At 40.4% G+C, this 22,290-nt stretch overlaps 1 protein-coding gene across 3 annotated transcripts in view; it reads right to left on the bottom strand.

The window, feature by feature from the left end:
- The window catches only part of CALU (calumenin), a 29,177-nt gene extending 12,064 nt beyond the window's left edge, over nucleotides 1-17,113 (bottom strand). Inside the window, exons 1-3 of one of the 3 annotated variants that reach the window (XM_077857247.1) lie at nucleotides 16,967-17,113; nucleotides 6,914-7,145; nucleotides 1,621-1,814 (exon numbers count right to left, since the gene is read on the bottom strand). In XM_077857247.1, the coding sequence (XP_077713373.1) occupies nucleotides 1,621-1,814; nucleotides 6,914-7,134 (415 nt within the window). In that variant the 5' untranslated portion in view covers nucleotides 7,135-7,145; nucleotides 16,967-17,113. Of the gene's footprint in view, nucleotides 1-1,353; nucleotides 1,548-1,620; nucleotides 1,815-6,913; nucleotides 7,146-16,217; nucleotides 16,250-16,966 lie in introns of those variants that run through there. The other 2 variants (XM_077857248.1, XM_077857246.1) reach the window with 2 other exon arrangements.
- Nucleotides 17,114-22,290: the final 5,177 nt, after the last annotated feature.

Genomic DNA, 22,290 nt, shown 5'->3' with positions numbered 1-22,290 from the left:
GGTAGCAAGTGAGCGTCTAGGTCTGAATAGAGATTTATTATCATATCATTTTGTTTAGATCACCAAGAACTTACCCTTCACTCTATTTTTATAAGTCCAAATAAATCAGGAGGGTGTTGGCTCTGAGCCAGAAAGCAAGAAGCACGGGTGCCTCTCCATCTGCACTGACTTTTTAATACACAGGTTCTTAATTGGGTGAAGGATATGTTTGGTTCTTGGCTAAGTGTCAAGCATGAACAGAGATTGCCACTTTAGTCTAAGGAATGAGAACAAGCCCAATACAGAAATAAAAGTCTCTTCACTAGAAATGCATGCAGTCCTGTAATTAACACAGACAGCTGGCTATCCAGTGGGAGAAACAGACCATTATACACTCACTGCTTATTAACCAGTGGTGGAGAATGCCTCCTTTAACCCAGAAATTTGCCTAATTTCCAGGATAAAAATGCAAGAAGTAACATTTAATATACATCTTATTTCAAATTGTAACCACATAGGGGAATCTCACTAACAAAAACATCCTAAGTCATCTACTCAGTAAGATCGCCACCTAGCATTCAGCAACAGGCAAGTGTAATACAGAAAAGAAAATTACTAACAGGTGGCCCAAGCACACAAACTACCAAATCCACAGAAAGCAATCAAAGTCATATTTATTTGCCTTGAAGCATTTGCATAGCAGGCTGATAAACTCATGTGCCAGAGAAAACAAATGGGAAATTTTCATTTCTAAACTTCATAGGCAGATATACTAAAATAGTTAAATTTTATCAAGAAAAGCTATTATACTTGATATTTACTTCATTAAGGAAAGAGCAATTTTCCTATTCTCACCAGTTATAAGGAATCTAATTTGGTTTGAATTTCAGGTCCAATATTTAAAAATTTTTTTTAATTCAAATTCAATTTAGTTAACATGTAGTGTATCATTACTTTCAGAGTAGCATTTAGTGATTCATCAGTTGCATATAAAACACCCATCATGTCCAATACTTTAATGTGACCATGTCAAGAGACATTTTAAGGTCTCCTGCTTTGCATTATTGAAATAATGTAGCCTTTTAGATGATATCTACTCCATGGTCTCTGAGGGATCACAGAAAGAAAAAATTGGTAAAATAATATCTGAATTGCTAAAGATGTATAAGATGCCAGACCTTAGAAAACCAAATTAAATACTTAATATATACATTTAAAGTTAATTTAAAAAAAATCAGTTCAGAATTGGACTATTTATTTATTTATTTATTGGACTATTTAAAATAAGCACAATTTCCTCCTTTCACTGTGTGACCCATTTGTTTCTTTGACTCAAGACCATGGTCTCTATCAGGCTGACATCTTGCCCCTTACCCAGGTAAGTGCCATAAGTCACGTTTCTGTACTCATCCCAGGAGATTAAGCCGTCTTGATTCATATCAAACTCGTGCCATTGGTTTTCAACATTGTCATATATGTATTTCTTCTGGGCGTGCTTAATCCAGGATTTCAGCTCCCCCTCCGTCACAAACCCATCTTTATCCACGTCTATTTTATCTACAATCATTCTACAAGACAAAACAGTTACGTTTCAAGGTGCCAGCTCCACAAGGCTTTTTCCCCCAGATAGTAGGGACCTACCTAAAACGTAGCCGTAGGTGGCATTTTTATACTCCTCCCAGGAAACGAGGCCGTCCTCATTGAGGTCATGCCCCTTCCACTGTCGCTCTACATCCTCGTAAATCCAGCGCTTTTGTGCAAATTTAATCCAGTCTTTGAGTTCATCCACAGTGACAAACCCGTCCTTGTCGCCATCTATTTTACTTACAATTTTTCTGTAGAAAATGCAGAGAAATCCAGCAAGAGGTTAAAAGGACACAAGGCTCTAGACTTAGCCAGGTGTGTGCTGTAGCCAGAAGTGTTGCCCAGCGCTAAAGCACGGACATAAAAGAAGTCTCCAAAAAAAACAAAAAAACAAAAACAACAACAACAACAACAAAAAAAAACCTTCCAGACAGGCAACTGAAAATATTTCTCATAAATGGCCTGTTACTGATCTGAAATGAGCCTTCCAGATAAGGCAAGCAGAGTTCATAGTCGGTGCACTCACATGCAAACCCAATCTCATCCCTTTAGGGGCAGGTTATAGCCAGTGGTCATAATTCAGGAGTGAATATCCATTCCTATCTGGATTCTTCATTCTTTGCGTCAAATAACATGCAAATCTTTATGTTTTTCTTTATTGCTTTTGAGAGAATCTCAATTTCTTGGTAAATAATCACAATCACGGATATGATTTTCTAAAAAATCAAAAATTTACACTAGAATTTTAAAAAATCAGTTGCTTTTTAAAAAGGTAACACTTTTGTTAAAAATATAAAAATACAAAGACAGTTCTGGGATCACTTACACCTCAAGTCAAGATTTAAAAACAGAAGCCAAAAAACCAAAACACACACACACACATACACATACCCCCAAACCAAAAAGACCCAACCCCTCCCCCCATAAGCCCCCCCCAAGCCCCCCACAGTGACACAAAGGCAGGACAGATGCATGTTTATTCTAAAAAATAGCTAGCAGCTAATTATACATTATGTTGAATTGGACTTTCACATATAACCACAAAGAAAGAGAACTCTGAGGAAATGATGGATAAGAATGTCTGCCCCTAACATACATGAGCTTAGAAGAATGTTAGTAAGTTGAGAGGGTGAGGATATAGATGATAAAGCAAAACTATAAAACTAAAGAATCAATATACTTCATCCTTCATGAGCTTTTCTTCCAGGTTTGCCATCTCAAGTTTAACTTAAGAATTTTGAAATATGTGCATGATATGAAAACCCCTAAAGATGCCACCACTCTAACTTATAGAGACACAGACAACCTATGTAAAGTCACCCAATTAAGTAGCCCAGTTTGGAACGGGAACTTCAAATCAAAATGTCTACGAGATCTGAAATCTTGGCATACTCCTATCCTCTACTATTTGCAGAATTGAAAGAAGTCTGTCACTTGGTAGCAAAGATTGTCTTTTCCCAGTTTGCATTCATTTCATGAATACAACACTGGAAAGTGATTAAAAATCACAGAGTACTTTAAAAAAAAAAAAAAAAATCACAGAGTACTCCTGACACTATGAAAAGAGATTCACTTTGATATTGGTATGTTGTTAGCCTTAACTGTCTAGTATTTACTTAAACTCTGTAATGTAATAAGCATTTTCCTTCAAGGAATGTGTAATCATCTAGCTTTTACTCTAAAATGTTAATAGAAAAAGTAAAGCAGTAAGAAGCTCTCTCTTAAATATCTTCCTCTATCTATATGGACATAAGACGATTTTTTTGCAACTTTAACCCTTGAGAGTCTAAAAAGTTTTTAACACATTGATTCCTACCAGTATTAAAAACTTCTGCATTATCTATAATGGAGCCCATTTTATGTCCAAATGGTACTACCAATAGTGCCACTGTACCATTAAGAAAAAAAGGGTAAGGTATTGGAATGTCTCCTGTTTTCAAATGAAAATTTTAAACTATTATAAATAGCCTAAAAAGAAGGATCACTCAAATAAAGAGACCTATGACTATTCAAGATGGGGTTTTGTTAATGAAGTTGGCTGAACGCTACTCTATGTATTTCAACAGAAATATCTCAAATGCTTTAACCCAGAGGGTGGTAAACTTTTTCTGCAAAGGGATAGATAGCAAATATCTTTTATTTTGTTGGCCACATATGGTTTGTCACATATCTCTATATTTTATTTTTTTTAAAGATTTAATTTATTTATTCATGATAGAGAGAGAGAGAGAGGCAGAGACACAGGCAGAGGGAGAAGCAGACTCCATGCAGGGAGCCTGGCGTGGGACTCGATCCCGGGTCTCCAGGATTGCACCCTGGGCCAAAGGCAGGCACTAAACCACTGGACCACCCAGGGATCCCGTATCTCTATATTTTAATAGTCATTTAAAAATATGAAAGCTGGGATGCCTGGGTGGCTCAGTGGTTGAGCGCGCCTTCAGCCCAGGGCATGATCCCAGAGACCCAAGATCGAGTCCCACATCAGGCTCCCTTCATGGAGCCTGCTTCTCCCTCTGCCTATGTCTCTGCCTCTCTCTGTGTGTCTCTCATGAATAAATAAATAAAATCTTAAAAAAAAACAAACAAACTTATATATGTATAAAAGCCACACTTATCTTGCTGGCGATCCAGCCTATAGGGAGCTATGAAAGCACACTAGAAGCAGGTATGTCCTATTTTAGGCACTAAGCTCTAAACTCTGATCTTTAAAGCCTGTGCAAATTTATGAAGCTAATGGTGTTGTTTTCCTGCGACCCTGAAGAACTCTACATATGTAGTTATGATGCCACCAAATAAGCATTTATTTCAGGATAGACACAACGTACTTAGCGGACCTTATGTTATTTCTCCTAAGAGATAAGACATGCTTCTACATTTCAAAAGTCAGAAAGCAAATCCTTTGTTGTTGTTGTTTTTTCATGAACCTGGGTAAGTAGGCTCCAGGAGGATTCACAATATTCCTGAAATTTTCAGCATGCAAAATTTTATATATAGTCATATGTGCACTTTTCTGAGGAAGACTTCTTTGCTTTCCTTAGACTCTCAAAGAGTTTGGCCTATGCCCTAAAAAAGGATGATGAACTGCTCTAGTTCATTTCTTAAACAAATACACCAACGGTGAAAACTGTTTAATATTAAGGACCACCACCTTAAAACAAATAAACTTCATCTGAAGGACACATAAATGAAGAGTATACTTAAGACTTCTTCGGGTGGGAGGGGAAGAATACACACGTAAGAAAAAATGTTCTATTTGTCAACATTCTTAAGAAAAAGGGAAAACTACATTAAAATTAAATGTTTTAGATATTACTAAAGATTTAAAAATAGTAGTGAATTTTTGCAACTACAGGTGTAAACAATGATCTTTTTCCTAATCACTTGCCTTCTATATAAATGGAAAATTCAGAGGGTGGGCCAAATCTGTTGTTCCCAACCTCTGGTGTGCAGTCCCCTACCAAAACAATGTTTAGAAATGCCACAGCAGGGATGCCTGGGTGGCTTAGCGGTTGATCGTCGCCTTTGGCTCAGGGCGTGATCTCAGAGTCCTGGGATAGAGATCCATGTCAGGCTCTCTGCATGGAGCCTGCTTCTCCTCCCTCTTCCTGTGTCTCTGCCTCTCTCTCTGTGTCTCTCATGAATAAATAAATAAATCCTTAAAAAAAAAAAAAAAGAAAGAAATGCCATAGCAAATAAGCTTTAAAAAAAATCAGGGATCCCTGGGTGGCTCAGTGGTTTGGTGCCTGCCTTTGGCCCAGGGCGCGATCCTGGAGTCCCGGGATCGAGTCCCGCGTTGGGCTCCCTGCATGGAGTCTGCTTCTCCCTCTGCCTGTGTCTCTGTCTCTATGTCTATCATGAATAAATAAATAAAATCTTAAAAAAAAAATCACTTGGTATCCTTGTTTCCAATAGCAGTACATCACCCTATTTCTCCTTATCTCCAAAATTTAGAAGAAAATAGTACTTGTTCACACATTCTATGAAAAACATTTTAACTATCTTACTCTAAACAAATCTGAAGTCTGCTCATGTGTTGAACTTTTGCTATTTAATGACAAAAAGGAACATTCTCTCTACTGAAAACTGCTAGCAGAGCTATTCCACTACCTGCACAGAGCCAGAATGTACTGACACCAAGTCTAAAGGCCCTTCATTATTTAAGAGTAATTCTGTGAAGAGCCATGTGAGACCCAAATGGGGGTCAGACATACACATTAATAGGTAGGAGTCAAAGACGGAGAACACCCTCATGCATCCCTATTTTTAGCCCAAGTGTTAGCACAGTTATAAGGTTAAAATTAAAAGTGAGCATGGTCTCTTAAAGTTAGAAAAGCAACCTAAGAGAAGACTGACTCTATGTGCCTTCAGGTGTTTGAAGATAGTTTCTCATCCACATAGCAAAATCTTGTATTTCTGTCAGTGTTTCAGAATAAAATATTGTACCCTTCAATTAACAGATAATCTAATGAAAGGATAAGATAAACTTATTCTGAAGTATCACCCAAAACAAACTCTATAATGTCTTCTAATCATAGTACTATCCACGATGGCAAAATACTTTTGGAAGTTCTTACGTGGCACAACTTTCCAAACAAATCTCTTTAATATAGTTCAGGAAATTATACCAATGGTGCTCATTAAGGAGGAAATGTTCACTAAATTAACTTGCACTTCCTCAAAGAGCAAGGCTTTGGAAGAGCCAAAAAAGACATTCTTAGATCCTCAGAAATCCACCAAATCAACTCACTAGGTAAAAAAGATGCCTGCTGAGAGCCACAGAATCCAACTTTGGACCAGCTGTTATTAAAAACAGCAACTCATACTCTGACATTAAACCTATCACTTATTATAATCTAAAAGGCAAGGCTGGTTTGCTTGCTTTTGTTTTTGTAATTAAGGAAATACCTGAGAATGAAAACAAGGTAAAAGACATTCTCAGAAATCATCAACTTTACAGAAATTAGCCCAGGGGTTTCATTTACTTAAAGGCTTGGCTTGGGGAACAATGAATAGGTCGCAGATTGTATGTAAAAATTAAAAGCATCAGGGCCGAGAAACCCTCCATTTAACATTCCTTTGAAAATAAGATGCAATTCAATCTGGGTCCTGTAGCATTTGGTACTTCGATGCAAAAATGACTTTGCTTTGTAGAATGAGGTAAAACTGTTACTCAGTGGAGAAATGTATGAAAGCAAGCAATTAATTTTAGTGGTAGCAATTCTGGTTAGTTTTCAGGTGTAGTTCAAAACAGCTTTACTGTGTGGCCAAGCCAAAAGAGAAAAAAAAAAGAATGAGCTGATTTTTATAAAGAAATGTTATTAGTTTAGCCCCCTGAGAGTTGGCACCTTACCCAAGCCTTTCCTTGCTTTCTTCTGGTGTCAGCTGATCAAAGGTCTTCGCTTCTTCTGCACCCAAGAAGGCATCATGGTCATAATCAAAACTCTGAGCATCATTGTGAACTTTGTCGCTAAGCTGAGGCTCATGGTGTACACGGTCCTTCTTTTCTGTGGGCTTGCTCAAGGCAAAGGCTGTGCACAGGGACAGGCACATAAGAAATTGTCGCAGGTCCATGATAATCAGATCTTAAAGAAAAACAGAAGTTAGTTAATTCAGGAAGCCATGTGCTTTGTAATTAATTAAATAAGAAACTAAAAGCTCATAACCAATTTTTTTTGGCTTACAACCAATTTGATACTAAACCAAACATTATTATTTAATCCATAAAATAAGAATGGTAAAATATCAGACTTCCCAATTTTCACCAGTTTAAATTCAGATCTACTGACTCCAAATAACTATTTTTTGTACTATATCAGGGGTCTGGCCTTTAAACCTGGATGATTAGGATCACCTAAGAACCCTTAAAAAATGTCTCCTACTGAATTAGAATCTCTAAATTGAATGAATATATCTAAAGTTTTATTTTTTAAAGATTTTATTTATTTATTCCTGAGAGACACAGAGAAGCAGAGACACGGAGAAGCAGGCTCTATGCAGGGAGCCCGATGTGGGACTCGATCCTACGACTACAGGATCACGCCCTGAGCCAAAGGCAGCCGCTCAACAACTGAGCCACCCAGTTGTCCCTGATCTAAAGTTTTAAATGCTTCTCAGGTGATTCTGATGATCATTAGATTAGGAACCATGAAATATTTGAGATTACTTGTCCTTATATACAGCACCAAGTTGTCTCCCATACCCATGCTCAACCTCAAATCACCTTCAAAGATCAAACCATTCAGATGGTACAGTGATGGAGAACAACTGGCTTTAGCATTCCTTATACTGTGTTTCCCAAACTTGCCCAGGCATTAGGACTGCTTGGAGTACTGTTCAAAAGCACAGATCCTCAGGTCCTACTCCATACCTTCAGAATCTTGATAGTCACAGTTGACTCTAATGAACATGCACAAGGCTGGAACACTTTATCAAAAAATGTTGACCAAAAAATTGCAGACAAGCTGCAGAATGGTAACTTGTTTAGCACACTCTACAAATGTCCCACAGTATTGTCTAGAGAAGTTACAGTCTTAGAGAAAAAAAAATAAAAGTAAAAATTATGGGGAAAGATTTTTCCAACTTTCATATTTTAACTAATCTTTCACCAGAAGAACATGAATTCTGAATGCCTTTCCCCTACAGTGAGAGTCAGTTTTTGTAAATTCAGTTATCTCTTACTCATTTCCACTGGAAACCAATGGCTCCCCTAACTGGATAGGCAGGTGGTTATTAGGCATGAGGCTTGCTGTTGTGGTTACATTGTGTTTCCCAAAAAGATACACTGAAGTCCTAACCCCTGTACCCATGAATGTGACCTTATTTGGAAATAGGATCTTTGCAGATGTAATTAAGTTAAAATGAGGTCATTTTGGATTAGGGTAGGCTCTAATCCAATGACTGATATCCTTATGAAAGAAGGAAATTTAGACACACAGAGAATAGAATGCCAAGTTATGAAGAGGCAGAGATTGGAATGATGCATCTGCAAGTCAAGGAATGTCCAGGATTCCTGGCAACTGCAGAGGCTAAGAAGAGGGAAGGAAGGATCCTCCCCTAGAGCCTTCAGACAGAGCATGGCTCTGCCAACACGTTGATTTCTAATTTCTAGCCTCTAAAACTATGAGAGAATATTTGACCTTTTAAGCCACCCAGGTTGTGGTAATTTGTTACAGCAGCCCAAGGAAACTAAGGCTCATGCAACACACAAAAGATAAATATGTTACTTTACCCTAATTTGCAGATTAAACTAGCTAGACTTTCCTTCCTCAGGATGTCTTTAGTGGAACCATCTAGTCCAAGGGCTCACAATTTATATGTAAATATTTTTAAAAACATGAAAATTCTTTCAGCCTAACTCCTAACTTAGTGGTTCTCAACCTAGACTGCATGCACCCTAGAATCACCCAAAACTTTTAAGAAAATATGATCACTAAGTCTCACCGCTACCTATTAATATTTTGAAAAGGCAACCAGGTTGTGAACCACTATTTTAACTAATCTCTCAAATAGCATAGTAATATCTTAAGAAATCTGATCTGAAAGTATACTTCAAAGAAACTGCATTTATCTGATCCTGCCTCAAAGTTTTTGAAACCTGGAATGAATTGTTCCAGGGAAAAAAGAAATTAAATATGCCACTACATTAGACAAATTTTATTTTTTTATTTTTTACTTTTTAAAAGATTTTATTTATTTATTTATTCATGAGAGGTACAGAGAAAGAGAGAGGCAGACACAGGCAGGGGGAGAAGCAGGCCCCATGCTGGGAACCCAACATGGGACTCGATCCCAGGTCTACAGAATCACACCCTGAGCTGAAGGCGGCACTAAACCGCTGAGCCACCCGGGCTGCCCCAGATTAGACATATTTTAATGTATGTTTTTCTTGTAACCCTCAAGAAAGCACAACCTGAGGCCTCCATGAATAACTTTCAGGTTGCATAGAAGGACACTGTATTCAATACCTGGGAAAGCAGCACAGTGGGGAAGGGAGAGAAGGCCCTAAAACAACAGAGGATTCATCATTAGAAAGTAGAAAGTATTCTAAATAGGACAGCCCCAAGAAGTCCAACAGAATGCCGCTAAGGAGATGACGGGAGGCAGTCACTCCTGGAATGCCCATTCTCCAAAAAAAGGTACTCTTACTTGAATGGTTGGTGAGACTGATGAAAACCCCTAAGCAATGTGAAAGCCAGACCAAGAGACTCTTAGAGAAACGGGAAGAAGGTGGTCCTTTTCTTAAGCTGTTCCCACCAATGTTAGAACTCAGCTATGCTTCTGAAAGTTAATCAGCATCCTGTTTCATGCTATCTCACCCAAATGCCCAAATTTGTATACAAAGACACTTGTACAAAGATATTCAATGATAGTTTATAATGATTAAAAAAATAGAAAACTAAACCAGAGAACTAGTAAATACATATTAAATCTATATTATGGGACAATACAAAAGATTAAAAAGAATGAGGTGGATCTATCTACAGTGAAACGGAGAATTCACGATGACATGTTAAGGGAACAACAAAAAAAGCAAGTTGCAAAACAATGTCAATTTAAAACCCAAACCAAACAACCTCTCCGATTATTTATATTTGTATAATACAGAACACATATGCATGAAAATGGCATGGAAGGATAAGCATCTATCTGTAAACAGTGGTATCTCCCCAGGCTCAAGGGAGAAGAGGTGGGGTGGTGAGGCTGGTGTGAACTTTAATATTGTACTTTGTTGTCTATATTTTGTAAATGAATACACAGTGTATTGCCTGTATTACTTTTTTTTTTTTTTTTTTTAGATTTTTAAAAAAAGTTTATTTTTTATGAGACACAGAGAGAGGCAGAGGCACAGGCAGAGGGAGAAGCAGGCTACCTGCATGGAGCCTGATGCAGGACTTGATCCCAGGACCCTGGGATCACGACCTGAGCCAAAGGCAAACGCTGAACCACTGAGCCACGTAGGTGCCCTGCAAATAAAACACTTTCAAGCCATTTCTCCAGATTGAAAAAGGAGACTGAACCCCCCCCACTATTTTTAAGTCATAAACTTTTTAAAATAAAACATGCTGCTCTAGAATAACACTTCAGCTTACCCTTCAATAATTCAACTGATCAATCAAATCAATGGAACAAAAGAGAAAATTAGAGATTTAGTGGCTCTCTTTAAGTGCGAAAATGAGTATGCCTTTATTTAAGGGCAAAATAAAGCTTCCATCTCAAACTACAAATAGTTCTTTAAACCAACAAAACTCTTTAGAGATAAGGAACAAATTTCTGTTGTTGATATTTTGTAATATATCCAAACGATTTCTATATACTGTTAGAGGTTTATAAAATCAAGTAAAATCAAGTCACTGCAACAGAAGATTTTCCTTATGCCTATTAATAAGGGAACTTCACTTTTAGGAAAATTTTATAAATAATTAATTATATCCTCAGAATAAAATACCCCAACAACTCTTGCAAATCTCAAATGTGACAATATGAATAAATGCGTAAGCCCATTACCAGGTCTGGAAAAGATACTGTACAAAGTTTTTATACATGAAATATATGGAAATGTAACACCGATTCACTGAGATTTAGAGGCAAAACTACATTTAAATTTGAGGCCTAAGATCTTGATAACAAGATAACAAGGGTAAGAGATAAGAGAATTCCAGAGTAAAAGTCAAGAGCTTTATCATCTATCGTTCCCTTTTTCTTTCTCTTTGAATTAACCTTCCAATCCCATGCCTCTAAAGGCTTCTTCCCCCATTTTGTCAATCAATACTTCTCAGGTTTCCACAATCCAAAATCAGTTCTTTCCCACACCTCACTATCCATTCAAGGTTGCCCTTCCCTTTCCTTCACCAGCAAGAGTGTCTAGGCTGCTATCTGTGTCTCCTCACCACCTACTGCCACCCTGAAATCTAGCTGCTTACCACTGATGAAACTGCCCTTTAAAAAAAAAAAAAAAAAAAGATTTTATTTATTTATTCATGAGAGACACACAGAGAGAGGCAGAGACATAGGCAGAGGGAGAAGCAGGCTCCCTGCAGGGAGCCAATTGTGGGACTCCATCCCAGGACCTCGGGATCCTGTCCCGAGCCAAAGGCAGCTGCTCAACCACTGAGCCCCACTAAACTGCTTCTTAAAAAGGTGCCCCACTAAACTGCTTCTTAAAAAGGTCATCAGGGGGGAGGGGAAAAAAAAATAAAAAGGTCATCAAGGATCACTTGATAGACAAAGTCAATGGTCCTACCTTCCACTCTCTGCAGTGGGCAATAAAAAACCCTGCACTTTAACTTTTAAAAATATATATATATATGCTTTGTGCCCACATATAATATACTAACTCCTGGCTATTAGAAACTTTCACAAAGGCCTCTTGTTCTATGAATACAGACACCAAAAAACAAAACAAAACAAAAAAAACAAAATGTACTAGATTTATCTAAATCCATACAATACATAAAAATGTTCAAGTAGAAACAAAGGCTATTCCCCAAGACAAAGGATATTTTATGTGGGAAGATGTGAGAACAGTACAAAACAACTTTTCACACAGGTATTTGAAGAACTACATTAGTGCAGTTATTTCTGAAGCATCTTTCTCTTTTTAACCAAACTGCAATCAAATGATAGAAAACTAAACGGCTCTTCTCTTTCTCCTTCCCTCTTCATTATAACTACACATCAATGGATAATAGAGTATCAGGAAAACATAAATGAAGAACTTAGTTGTATGAAAGCTCACCATGTGATCTAGAAAGTAAACGAATGGTTGTGCAAAAAGCATCTCCTCATCTCCTATTTATCAAATGGCCTGTAATTTCTTCTAAAATTCTGTCTCTAGGCAGCCCCGGTGGCGCAGCGGTTTAGCGCCGCCTGCAGCCCAGGTCGTGATCCTGGAGACCCTGGATCGGAGTCCCACGTCAGGCTCCCTGCATAGAGCCTGCTTCTCCCTCTGCCTGTGTCTCTGCCTCTCTCTCTCTCTCTCTCTCTCTCTGCGTCTCTATGAATAAATAATTAAAATCTTTAAAAAAATATAAATAAAATAAAATAAAATTCTGTCTCTCCCTCACCAAGGGTAACATCTAATAATTTTTCTTAAAAAAAAAAAATCTAGGGGTGCCTGAGTGGCTCAGTCGGTTAAGCATCTGCCTTCCTCTCAGGTCATGATCTAGCATCACGTCCCCACGTGATAGATAAATATGTCTATCTAGCTCCCTGCTCACTGAAGAGTCTGCTTCTCCTTCTCCTTCTCCCTCTGCCCCTGCAGGGAAGTGCCTGGGCGCTCTCTCCCCTTTCAAATAAGTAAATAAAATCTTAAAAAAAAAAAAAAAATCTAGACCTGTACTGTTCAGGACAGTAGGTGTGAGTCACCTGTGGCTGTTAAGTACTTGAACTGTGGCTAGTGTAAATTAAGATGTGACATAAGTGTTATACTTTATATAGAAAGAATGGCATTTCTTATGTACTGGGTTAAATTATTAAAATTAATCTGTTAAAATTTCAGGTGAAAATGTATTTATATGTAACATATACTTTATTTCTACTGGATAGTGCCATGTTAGAGACACAAACTAAAAAAAAAAATTTTTTTAAGGGATCCCTGGGTGGCGCAGCGGTTTGGCGCCTGCCTTTGGCCCAGGGCGCGATCCTGGAGACCCGGGATCGAGTCCCACATCGGGCTCCCGGTGCATGGAGCCTGCTTCTCCCTCTGCCTGTGTCTCTGCCTCTCTCTCTCTCTCTGTGACTATCATGAATAAATAAATAAGGCAGGATCACACCCTGGGCGGAAGGGAGGTGCTCAACCACTGAGCCACCCAGGCATCCCTAGAGACACAAACTAAATAGAACAGGGTAAGATATAAAGTAACTATCATCCTTTTGAAGTATGTCATCCATAATATCCTCTGCAAAGTTATTTTCATGAATTGCTTGTTAATTTATAAGGAGAAAAGATTAATAGCATACGCTTGAGTCTCCTTCAATAACAAAGATTAGCCTTAAGAATCTGTTTATTAAAAAAAAAAAAAAATTCTGTTTATTGGGCAGCCCGGGTGGCTTAGCGGTTTAGCGCCGCCTTCAGTCCAGGGTGTGATCCTGGAGACCCAGGATCGAGTCCCATGTCAGGCTCGCCGCATGGAGCTTGCCTCTCCTTATGCCTGTGTCTGTGCCCCGCCCCCCATGAATAAATAAATACAATCTTTAAAAATAAAAAATAATTTAAAAAGAATGTTTATTTTATCCATTCACAAATTTCCTTAAAAGCTCTAAATTCTTGCCATTTCCCTCCCTTCCCTCTAGTCATCGGTCACAGAACACTTAAATTGTTTCAGGGGAAATTTAGATGTCTGGATTAAATGCAACTTCTCAAGAACATTAGCACTGAGTGATCCCACAGGTATTCTGGTTGACCAAAGACCCATTGCTCAAAGTTAACAAGTGGGAGAAACGGGTGTGGTGGTAAAATTCCAGTTCTCTGAGCTGGATATTCAGCAAAAAAGGGCAATCCACTATAATGCAGCAAAAACAGGATCTACGTGTCTACTTCAACTGCGGGTTGGATAGCAGCTTAAGTATCCTAAGGCCTACGTTATGAAATCTAAACATTTAGAGCTATCTAGTTATCTGACATTCTTCATTTACAACTTTAACTTTAGTCCAAGTACCACCAATGGATTATCACATTAAAGGAATAATGTCATCCTTCACGATCCGATACAAGTTATGATAATGACAAACCATTTATTCAATGTTTCTCTAGTGGCAAGGCAAATCATTAACACATTCTAATTATATTTGTGGTACTGAGAGCACACATTTTTTAGACAGTTGAGAATAGAAAAAACTGCAAAATTTAGCCACAGAAGAACTTTGAGAATGATAAACTACTACTCAGGCTTCATTAGTTCTATAACCAAAGCAACCCAGTATAAAATTTAAATTTTTCTGGGGATCCCTGGGAGGTTCAGCGGTTTAGTGCCTGCCTTCGGGCCAGGGCGTGATCCTGGGGTCCCGGGATTGAGCCCCGCATCGGGCTCCGCATGGAGCTTGCTTCTCCCTCTGCCTGTGTCTCTGCCTCTCCCTCTGTGTCTCTCGTGAATAAGTAAATAAGGTCTTAAAAAAAATTAAAAATTTCTGGCTACGGAGTGAAAAAAATTAAGAAAAAAGTTCTAAAAATTCTAGGAGAAAAAAGTTTCCTTTGGGGCTGATGAAACCTTAAAACATAGTTAACTGCCATGGGAATGCTTTGCAGAATGTAGGGACAGGAGCTTTGTTTTCTAGTTGCAATTTTGTAGTGTATGTTTAACACACATAAAGTCCTTGAGAATTTGATAGTTATTTTAGTTCAACCTCCCTTCAGTGCCAAATGTCTATAAATAATTTTAAAGTCCTAGATGAAAAGACCTATCTATTATGATTACTCCATCTGGAAGTAATCCGTATCCATTCCTCTAAACTTTTATTTTATTTATTTATTTATTTTTTTTTATTTTCTCTAAACTTTTATAAAACTTGTTTGTACCATTCCACAATAATGATCTTAGGCTACTTTAAGTTGTCTCCTTAGCTCCCCTACAGATACAACATTTTTTAAAAGGCAGGACTCTCATCTAATATAAATTAATATCTTTCTACAGTCCCTAATACAATGTCTTGCATTTTTTATATACCAATACATTTTACTTGATTGGTTGGACAGCACTTGGCAGCAATGCAGTTCCTGCCTGCTACCCAACCCCCAATTCCCTTTACCAGATCTGGCCATCAGGCAGCAACAGGCAACGTGTTATTTCAGCTGTTTTAACTCTAATACATAAATTACAACATCAACAACACCCATATTTCAGAGTTCACAAAGGATCTCGGATGCTATGGTCCAGCCTCTCCAATGGCTATCCCTAGCTATACCTCTGTCCTTCCGACATCCCTGGCACATCTATGTTATAGAAAATTTGTGTTGATATTTATTACTGACCTCCTATACTGGTGCAATATATAGAAAATGCCACCAATAAGTGTATCTTGTGATGAACGGAAACAATTATATTGAGAGTGATGAAGAGTTGATTTCAAAGCTGTAACTGGGTACCACTCATTCAAGCATATGCAGTTCATCTTTATCAATCAGTTCATAGTCCTCCCAGTTGCAATTCTCAAAAAAATCCTACTGGAGACCCCTAAATCACTGTGAAACTCAGATTAGACCTAGGCAACTCATCCTCTATCCACAAGTCCAATTTGCAGGTTTGTACTGTAAATCTGTACTATACAACTTAAAGTCGTCAGCAATGGCCAACGTTTGTTATTTGGTTAACTAAATTTGCTGAATGAGGTCAGACATGCATTTGTCTTGCGTCTTCCACTCTAGGGCAAAAAATAACTTATCAGTGATTACACCTTTCCTACTCCCCCTATGAAACCATCATTAGAAGCAATCTTATTCCCAACTCATTAACGTTGACCTTATAGTACATGCTGCCAGGAAGTGAATGCAATTCAATTCTGAGAGACATTATTCTGGGAACTTATACACTTAGGAATTGAGATCAAGGGCCCTACAACTTTAGGAGGAGACCTAATCAACTTTGGCTTGGTGCAAAAGCTTTTTTCAAAACTACCAACCACCTACCAAGCGCTTAATCAGGGCAGCTGTAGGAATTTACCTTTCAATACAGCATGCCAAAAATCAGAACTAGGGTCCAGCGCTAGAAACAGAAAAAAAAAAAAAAAAAGTAAAATACAATTCCCCAATAAAGCTTTACAAACTATTTCCCGTCGCTGACAAGTATGTAGCCAAACATGGAAGCTCAAAGCAGTCGGCCTTTTAAAATTACATAGTTTTTTTTTTTTTTTTTTTTTTTTTAAATCACCTAAGTGTCTTCCCGCTTTCTCCCCGCCCCGTTTCTACACCCTCAAAGTCAGCGAATACGACTTTTTTGGCAGACGAAGCCTACGCTCGGGATGTGGCCTTGGGGCTGGGCTGGAGGACACAGGTAGGCCAGTTTAGTGGGAGGTGGCAGATTACGGTTACAATAACGCTACCCCACCGCCCTCCGACCTTCGGTAGGCAAACGAGGGATTCGGCGAGAGACGGGGCCCCGGGACCGAAGACGTGGCAAGTCAGCCACAAAACAGCACCCCCCCACCCAGGAGGCCAAACCGGGAGCCGCAGTTCGCCGAGACCCAGCCCCCCTCCCCCCAGCGCGCGGCCGAGCGCGGGCGGCGGCCTTCCACTCAGACCGCGCGCCGAGGGCCCGGGGGTCGCAAGCAGGTTCAGGGCCGTGTCCCCGCGTTAGCACAAACAGGGGCCCCAAACGGAGGGCATCCACGCCGCGTGGGAAGCGAGGGTTGAGGACAAAAAGAAAGCGTAAAAGGGCGAGGCTGCAGAGGGACGGAGGACCGCGGTACCTACCTCTCCTCCTAGCGCCCACGGCCCAGGAACCCACTGCCGCCGCTCACCCACCGGCTCGGCTCATGCGCGCAAGCCCCGCCTAACCGGAAGCAGCTTCGCGACCCGCCCCCAGCCGCCTCACCGGCGGCCTCCCGACCAATCACCAACGAACCCGCCGCTGGCGTACAGCTTTTCCGGACATTCATTGGCCCTACAGTCGCGGAACCGGGATTGGCTGGAAAGCGCCACGTCCCCGCGAGCGCGCCGAGTGCGTGGACCGGATTCCCGCCCAGCCCCGGTCCCGGCCTGTGGGGTTGGCGGGCCCCGGCCCGCGCCTCAGGGCGGCGTGTGGGCGCGGCTGCCGGCGGCCACGTCCCGCTGCACAGCGCGTGACGCGGCCGCCACAGCGCTTCTTGGATTACCCGCTAGTTATGCTCATGCCCACGAACACACAGGGCCGAATTACTGCCCCGGCATCAGCTTCTTTCCCTTGGGCGCTATCGCCCTGATGGAGACTGCCGGAGGCTCTTTACTCGTTGGCTCCAGTGTATCTTTGAGCTTTACCTCCCACCACTCCCTCCGCATGTCCTGGGCTCTGGCCATTACCACCGCGGTGTTTGCTAACAGCCTGCCCTTTCACATCTCTTTTATCTGTCTTCATCAAGTGACCTCCTCTGCCTGGGCTAAGTGCATTTTCCTGATTCTCTGCCTTATGGATGCCAAGAATAGTCCCGCTTCAGTCCCAGTCAACTTTATTTTTATTTTTATTTTTTTTTAATTTTTATTTATTTATGATAGTCACACAGAGAGAGAGAGAGAGAGAGGCAGAGACACAGGCAGAGGGAGAAGCAGGCTCCATGCACCGGGAGCCCGACGTGGGATTCAATCCCGGGTCTCCAGGATCCGCCCTGGGCCAAAGGCAGGCGCCAAACCGCTGCGCCACCCAGGGATCCCCCAGTCAACTTTAGAAGTCTTTCCTGACCCTACTAGGCATAATAATAATTCTTTTATTTGCCTTCCTAACTTCAATCTTCAATGCGCTGTGCCAAATTTTGCTATAGAAAGCTTTTTCTCCACATGTCCTCCTCTAGGCTAAGCTCTAGGCTAGAGATCTGCCTTATTCGTCTCTTTATGTAACAGCTGACCTTGCTGTCCAGTTCAGAGTAAATGCTTAACCATGTTAAGTGAACCGAGTGGGTGGAGCCAATTGCATGTCCCTGATTTAAGAGGAATACGGGAAATGTTTCACTTACTCATTTTCAGGTCATGAAATTCAAAGAAACATGAAATGAGGACTACTATGTTTGCAACACAAATGGAACATAAACTACTATCTTCTTAGCACACAAAAGCCTCGATTCTTTAATATCCGGTTCAGATGTAAGTGATATGCTGATGAAAGAGTTAAATACAAAGCCATTTAATGCACTTTTAAGTGCCAAGATGAAAGGTTGAGGATGAATGCTGTGGAAATTCAGACAAAGGAGTGACAGTGACCCTTGGTGCTAGCCTGAGAGGTCTTCCTAAGAAAGTGTGACTCAGACTGGACTAAGGAATTCCTGAATGCAATTATTCAGCAACAGCAGTAACAGGAACAAAAGCAAGTAGGAGTCAGAGAGGGGGGGTAAATTCTTAGGCCAGGTAGGGGATGAGGGAGGTAAAAAAAAGAAAAAAAAAAAAAGTAGAGGGGGCATGAATAAAAAGCAGAGATATGTTTCTCTAAATAATACAAAGTCTTAATCTGAGGAGCTTGAGCTGAAGGCAGTGGGAATTGTGAATCTTTTTTCTGAAGGTTTCTAAACTTGCATCTATGTGGGTGGTACAATGAAATTGAAGGAGGTTCTTTCTAGGAGGAACATCTCCTAATAGGGATTAACTATAAAATAGACTACATCAGGAAGTATTTTCAAAACTTTAAAAAGTGCCTCTTTGAAGTCAAGCACTGTGCCAGGTGCTGATAAACCCACAATGAATAGGACATGGTCCTCACCCTCAAGGAACTATAGCCCAGTGGGAGAGCCACCCATCTTGAAAGTGTCCGAGAGGAAGCTGGATAAAGTAGTGCGACTCTGCCAAAGATGTGGCCCTCCAACCCTGAGATTCCCTGTGGTTAAGGGCTTGGACTGGGCAGAGCAAGGAAAATGAAAAAAAAAACAAAAACAAAAACAAAAAACCTCTTATATATAAGAGAAAAATTTAAAACATAAAGTGAAAATAACAAGTCCTGGACTTAGTGATTACTCACATGAAAGAAATGAAGGAGCTCTCAAAACTTAAACTTTTAATCATAGGAAACTGAGAGAATTAACTAAATGGGTGTAAGAAAAGGGGAATGAGTTCAAGATATGGAAAGTCTAAAAGGAGTCAATAGGGGCATCTGGGTGGCTCAGTCGGTTATGCATCTGCCCTTGGCTTAGGTTATGATCTCAGGGTCCTGGGATCAAGCCCCAAGTGGGGAATCCCTGCTCAGGGAGGAGTCTGCTTCTCCCTCTCCCTCTGCCCTCCCCCCTACTCATGCTTTCTTTCTCTCTCTCAAATAAATGAATAAAACCTTTAAAATAAAAATGAAAATAAAGAGAGTTAATGGGCTGGAGGAGATACTTAGAAGCATCATTGGACAAGGCAGCCATGAGAATAAGTGAGCTTTCTGAGGAGAGAAAAGCACATTATGCCTCAAGGGAGCCCCAGAGTTAGAAAGTAGGTGGTGGAGGAAGAGGACTTGAAGGGTGACACATGAGAAATGTCACCTTAGCTGCCCCCAAAGCCCATTAGTCCTGGATTCTGTCAGAGAAGTACTGAAGTACTGTTTATGGCAAGTATGTCAACCTCAAAAGGCTGATGTTCTTCAAGCATTCCCTACTCTGCCATATGGTACTACTGAACTCTACAAATAAATGTGCCAGACACTGTTTCCCATGTGCCAGACACTGTTCTAGGCATATGCCAGACAGCAATAAACACAATGGACCAAATTCTCTCATGGTGCTTTTATTCTGGTCTGTAGCCAATAGTCCAGATAAAAAAGCAAAACATATAGAATGTGAAGTAATGATGGGTACCAAGGAATAAAATAAGGCAGGGAAGGAGAGAAAAGAGTGCTGGGACTATCCAGAGTGATGCTGCAATCTTAGAGTGGCCAGGGAAGGCTTATAAAGAGGATGACATATAATGACATATAAGTGAACATCTGAAGGTAGTGAAGAACATATGGGGGTGGGGGTCGGGGGTGGGGGGTGGGAGAGAACAACAAGAAGAAAGTCCCTGACCTGAAGCATGCTTGGAATGTTTGAGAAGCAGCAGGGAACCCATGTGGCTGGACTGTGGTAATTGAGGAGAATAGAGAAAATGAGGTCAGAGAGGAGGTAGCAGAGATTTCTGCAAGGAGCAAAGGAACAGCATGTAGAGCCTTTAGACTATTGTAAGGACTTTCGCTTTTACTATGACTGAGAAGACATGGAAGAGACTGGCTATTTACCAGACTGTTTCCTCTTCCTTCTATGAACATAGCTAGACTACAGTTCTAGTTCAGGATGGGTAACTGAGCCCTGGCCAAAGGAAAAATAGCAGAAATGTCTACTACTTCTAGTACTTGCCTTACAAACTTGCCATGTGCCTTTGTTCAAGATCTTTCTCTTACTGTGGTAACCCTAGAACCCACGGTACATCACAAGATGGAAGGAGCCCAGGTTCCTGTTAAAAAAACTGTTCACTGAACAGAAACACCTTTTTTTGGACTTTTTCTGAGAAATGAATTTCTATTGGCTATTTAATGCCATTGATGTATTGCGATTTATCTCTTTCAGAGCTAGCTTTACCTTAATAAGATGGGAAGACATTGGAAGGTTTTGAGTGGAAAAGTGACATGATCTAAGATTTTTAAAGGGTTACATGTGACCAAAGAGGGTGAGATCAGAAACCACCCACCCATTTAGGAGGCTTTTGCAACAATCCAGGTGATGACAATCATGATGATGACTTGGTCCAGAGTGGTAGCAGTGTCAGATCCTGCATATATCTTGAAAGTAGTTTGAAAGGATTTCCTGGTGGGTTGGAAATGGGGAAGAGAGAAAGAGAGGAGTCAAGGATGACTCCAAAGTTTTGAGAAAGTAGAAAAATGGAACTGCCATTTACTAGGATAGAGATGACCTTGGGAGGAGCAGGTCTTGAGGGATAATACTGAAAGGTTAGTTTTGGACGTGTTGAGAGCCTATTAGATATTCAACTAGAAATGTCAAGTAGGCAGTTGGATATGTGTCTATGGAGTTCACAGTGTTCTGGACTAGAGATATAAATGTGGGAGTAATTGGTTTATGTGTGGTATGTAACCATGAGTTTTGATTTGGAGATGGTAGAGAGTATTGATGAGAATGAAAACTGAGAAGAAAAGTCAGTGAAGGAGGAAAGCCAGGAGAGTGTAGTACTCTAGAAGCCAAGTGAAGAAAGCATTTCCAGGAGAAAGGAGTAGTCACATATGTCGCGTGCTGGTAACAGTGAGATGAGGAATGATTAGCCATTGGGTTTAGCAATGTGGGGGATCAGCTTTGGTGGGGTGGTGGGTGCCAAAACATACCAGAGGGGTTCAGGAGAGAATAGGAAGCAAGATTGGAAACCTATTCAAGGAGTTTACTTCAAAAGGGTGGAGAAAAGAAAAAAAAGGGTGGAGAAAATTGGAGCAGAGATATAGCAGGGCCAAGAGAAGTTTTATTTTCTTCTATTTTTAAATGGAAGAAATTGGTTTAGGAGAAATACCAGTGTATTGCTGATGACAGGGGTCTAAGAGTGAGGAAAAAATTGATGTAGGAAAAAGGGGGAATTTCTGGAGCAATGTCCTTGGGTAGAAGAGATGGGATGGGATCTAGTACAAAAGGGGAAGAATTGGACTTTGCTTAGAACTGAGACAGTTCTTCCATAGTAGCAAGGAGAGAAGGAGAGAAGGTAGATCTATGGGTCTCGATCCAGGTAAGTGGTGGACATGGTGGAGAGAGCTTGAAGTTTCCTTTCTGTTGCTGATGTTCTCAGTGAAAAAGGAAGCTGGGGTCATCAGCAGGCACTGGGGGTTTGAGGTGAGAGGAGGTGTGAAGCAGCCATTCAGCAGAGAGGACAGATGAGGTGGGCATAGTATGATCTCCAGGCAATATTGAGGACCCTCCTGAGGCTGGAGATTATGGCTTTGAGATAAGACTGGGAAGTACATCACAGTTTTCTCCAGGCAAGTTTAGCAGTGTGATGCAGGCATTGGAGCTGGTGGAGAGTCGAACTTGGCCAAGTAAATAGAACCAAGTGGAAGAGACACAAAGGTGTTGAAGGTGCATGCGAGAGAATGATAATAATAATAACTGATCCTA

This window comes from Canis aureus, chromosome 18 (genome assembly GCF_053574225.1).
Source record: "Canis aureus isolate CA01 chromosome 18, VMU_Caureus_v.1.0, whole genome shotgun sequence".
In the NCBI taxonomy this organism is placed as follows: Eukaryota; Metazoa; Chordata; class Mammalia; order Carnivora; family Canidae; genus Canis; species Canis aureus.
The sequence above is the reverse complement of the archived record's forward strand: the minus strand, read 5'-3'. Positions and strand labels throughout refer to the sequence as shown.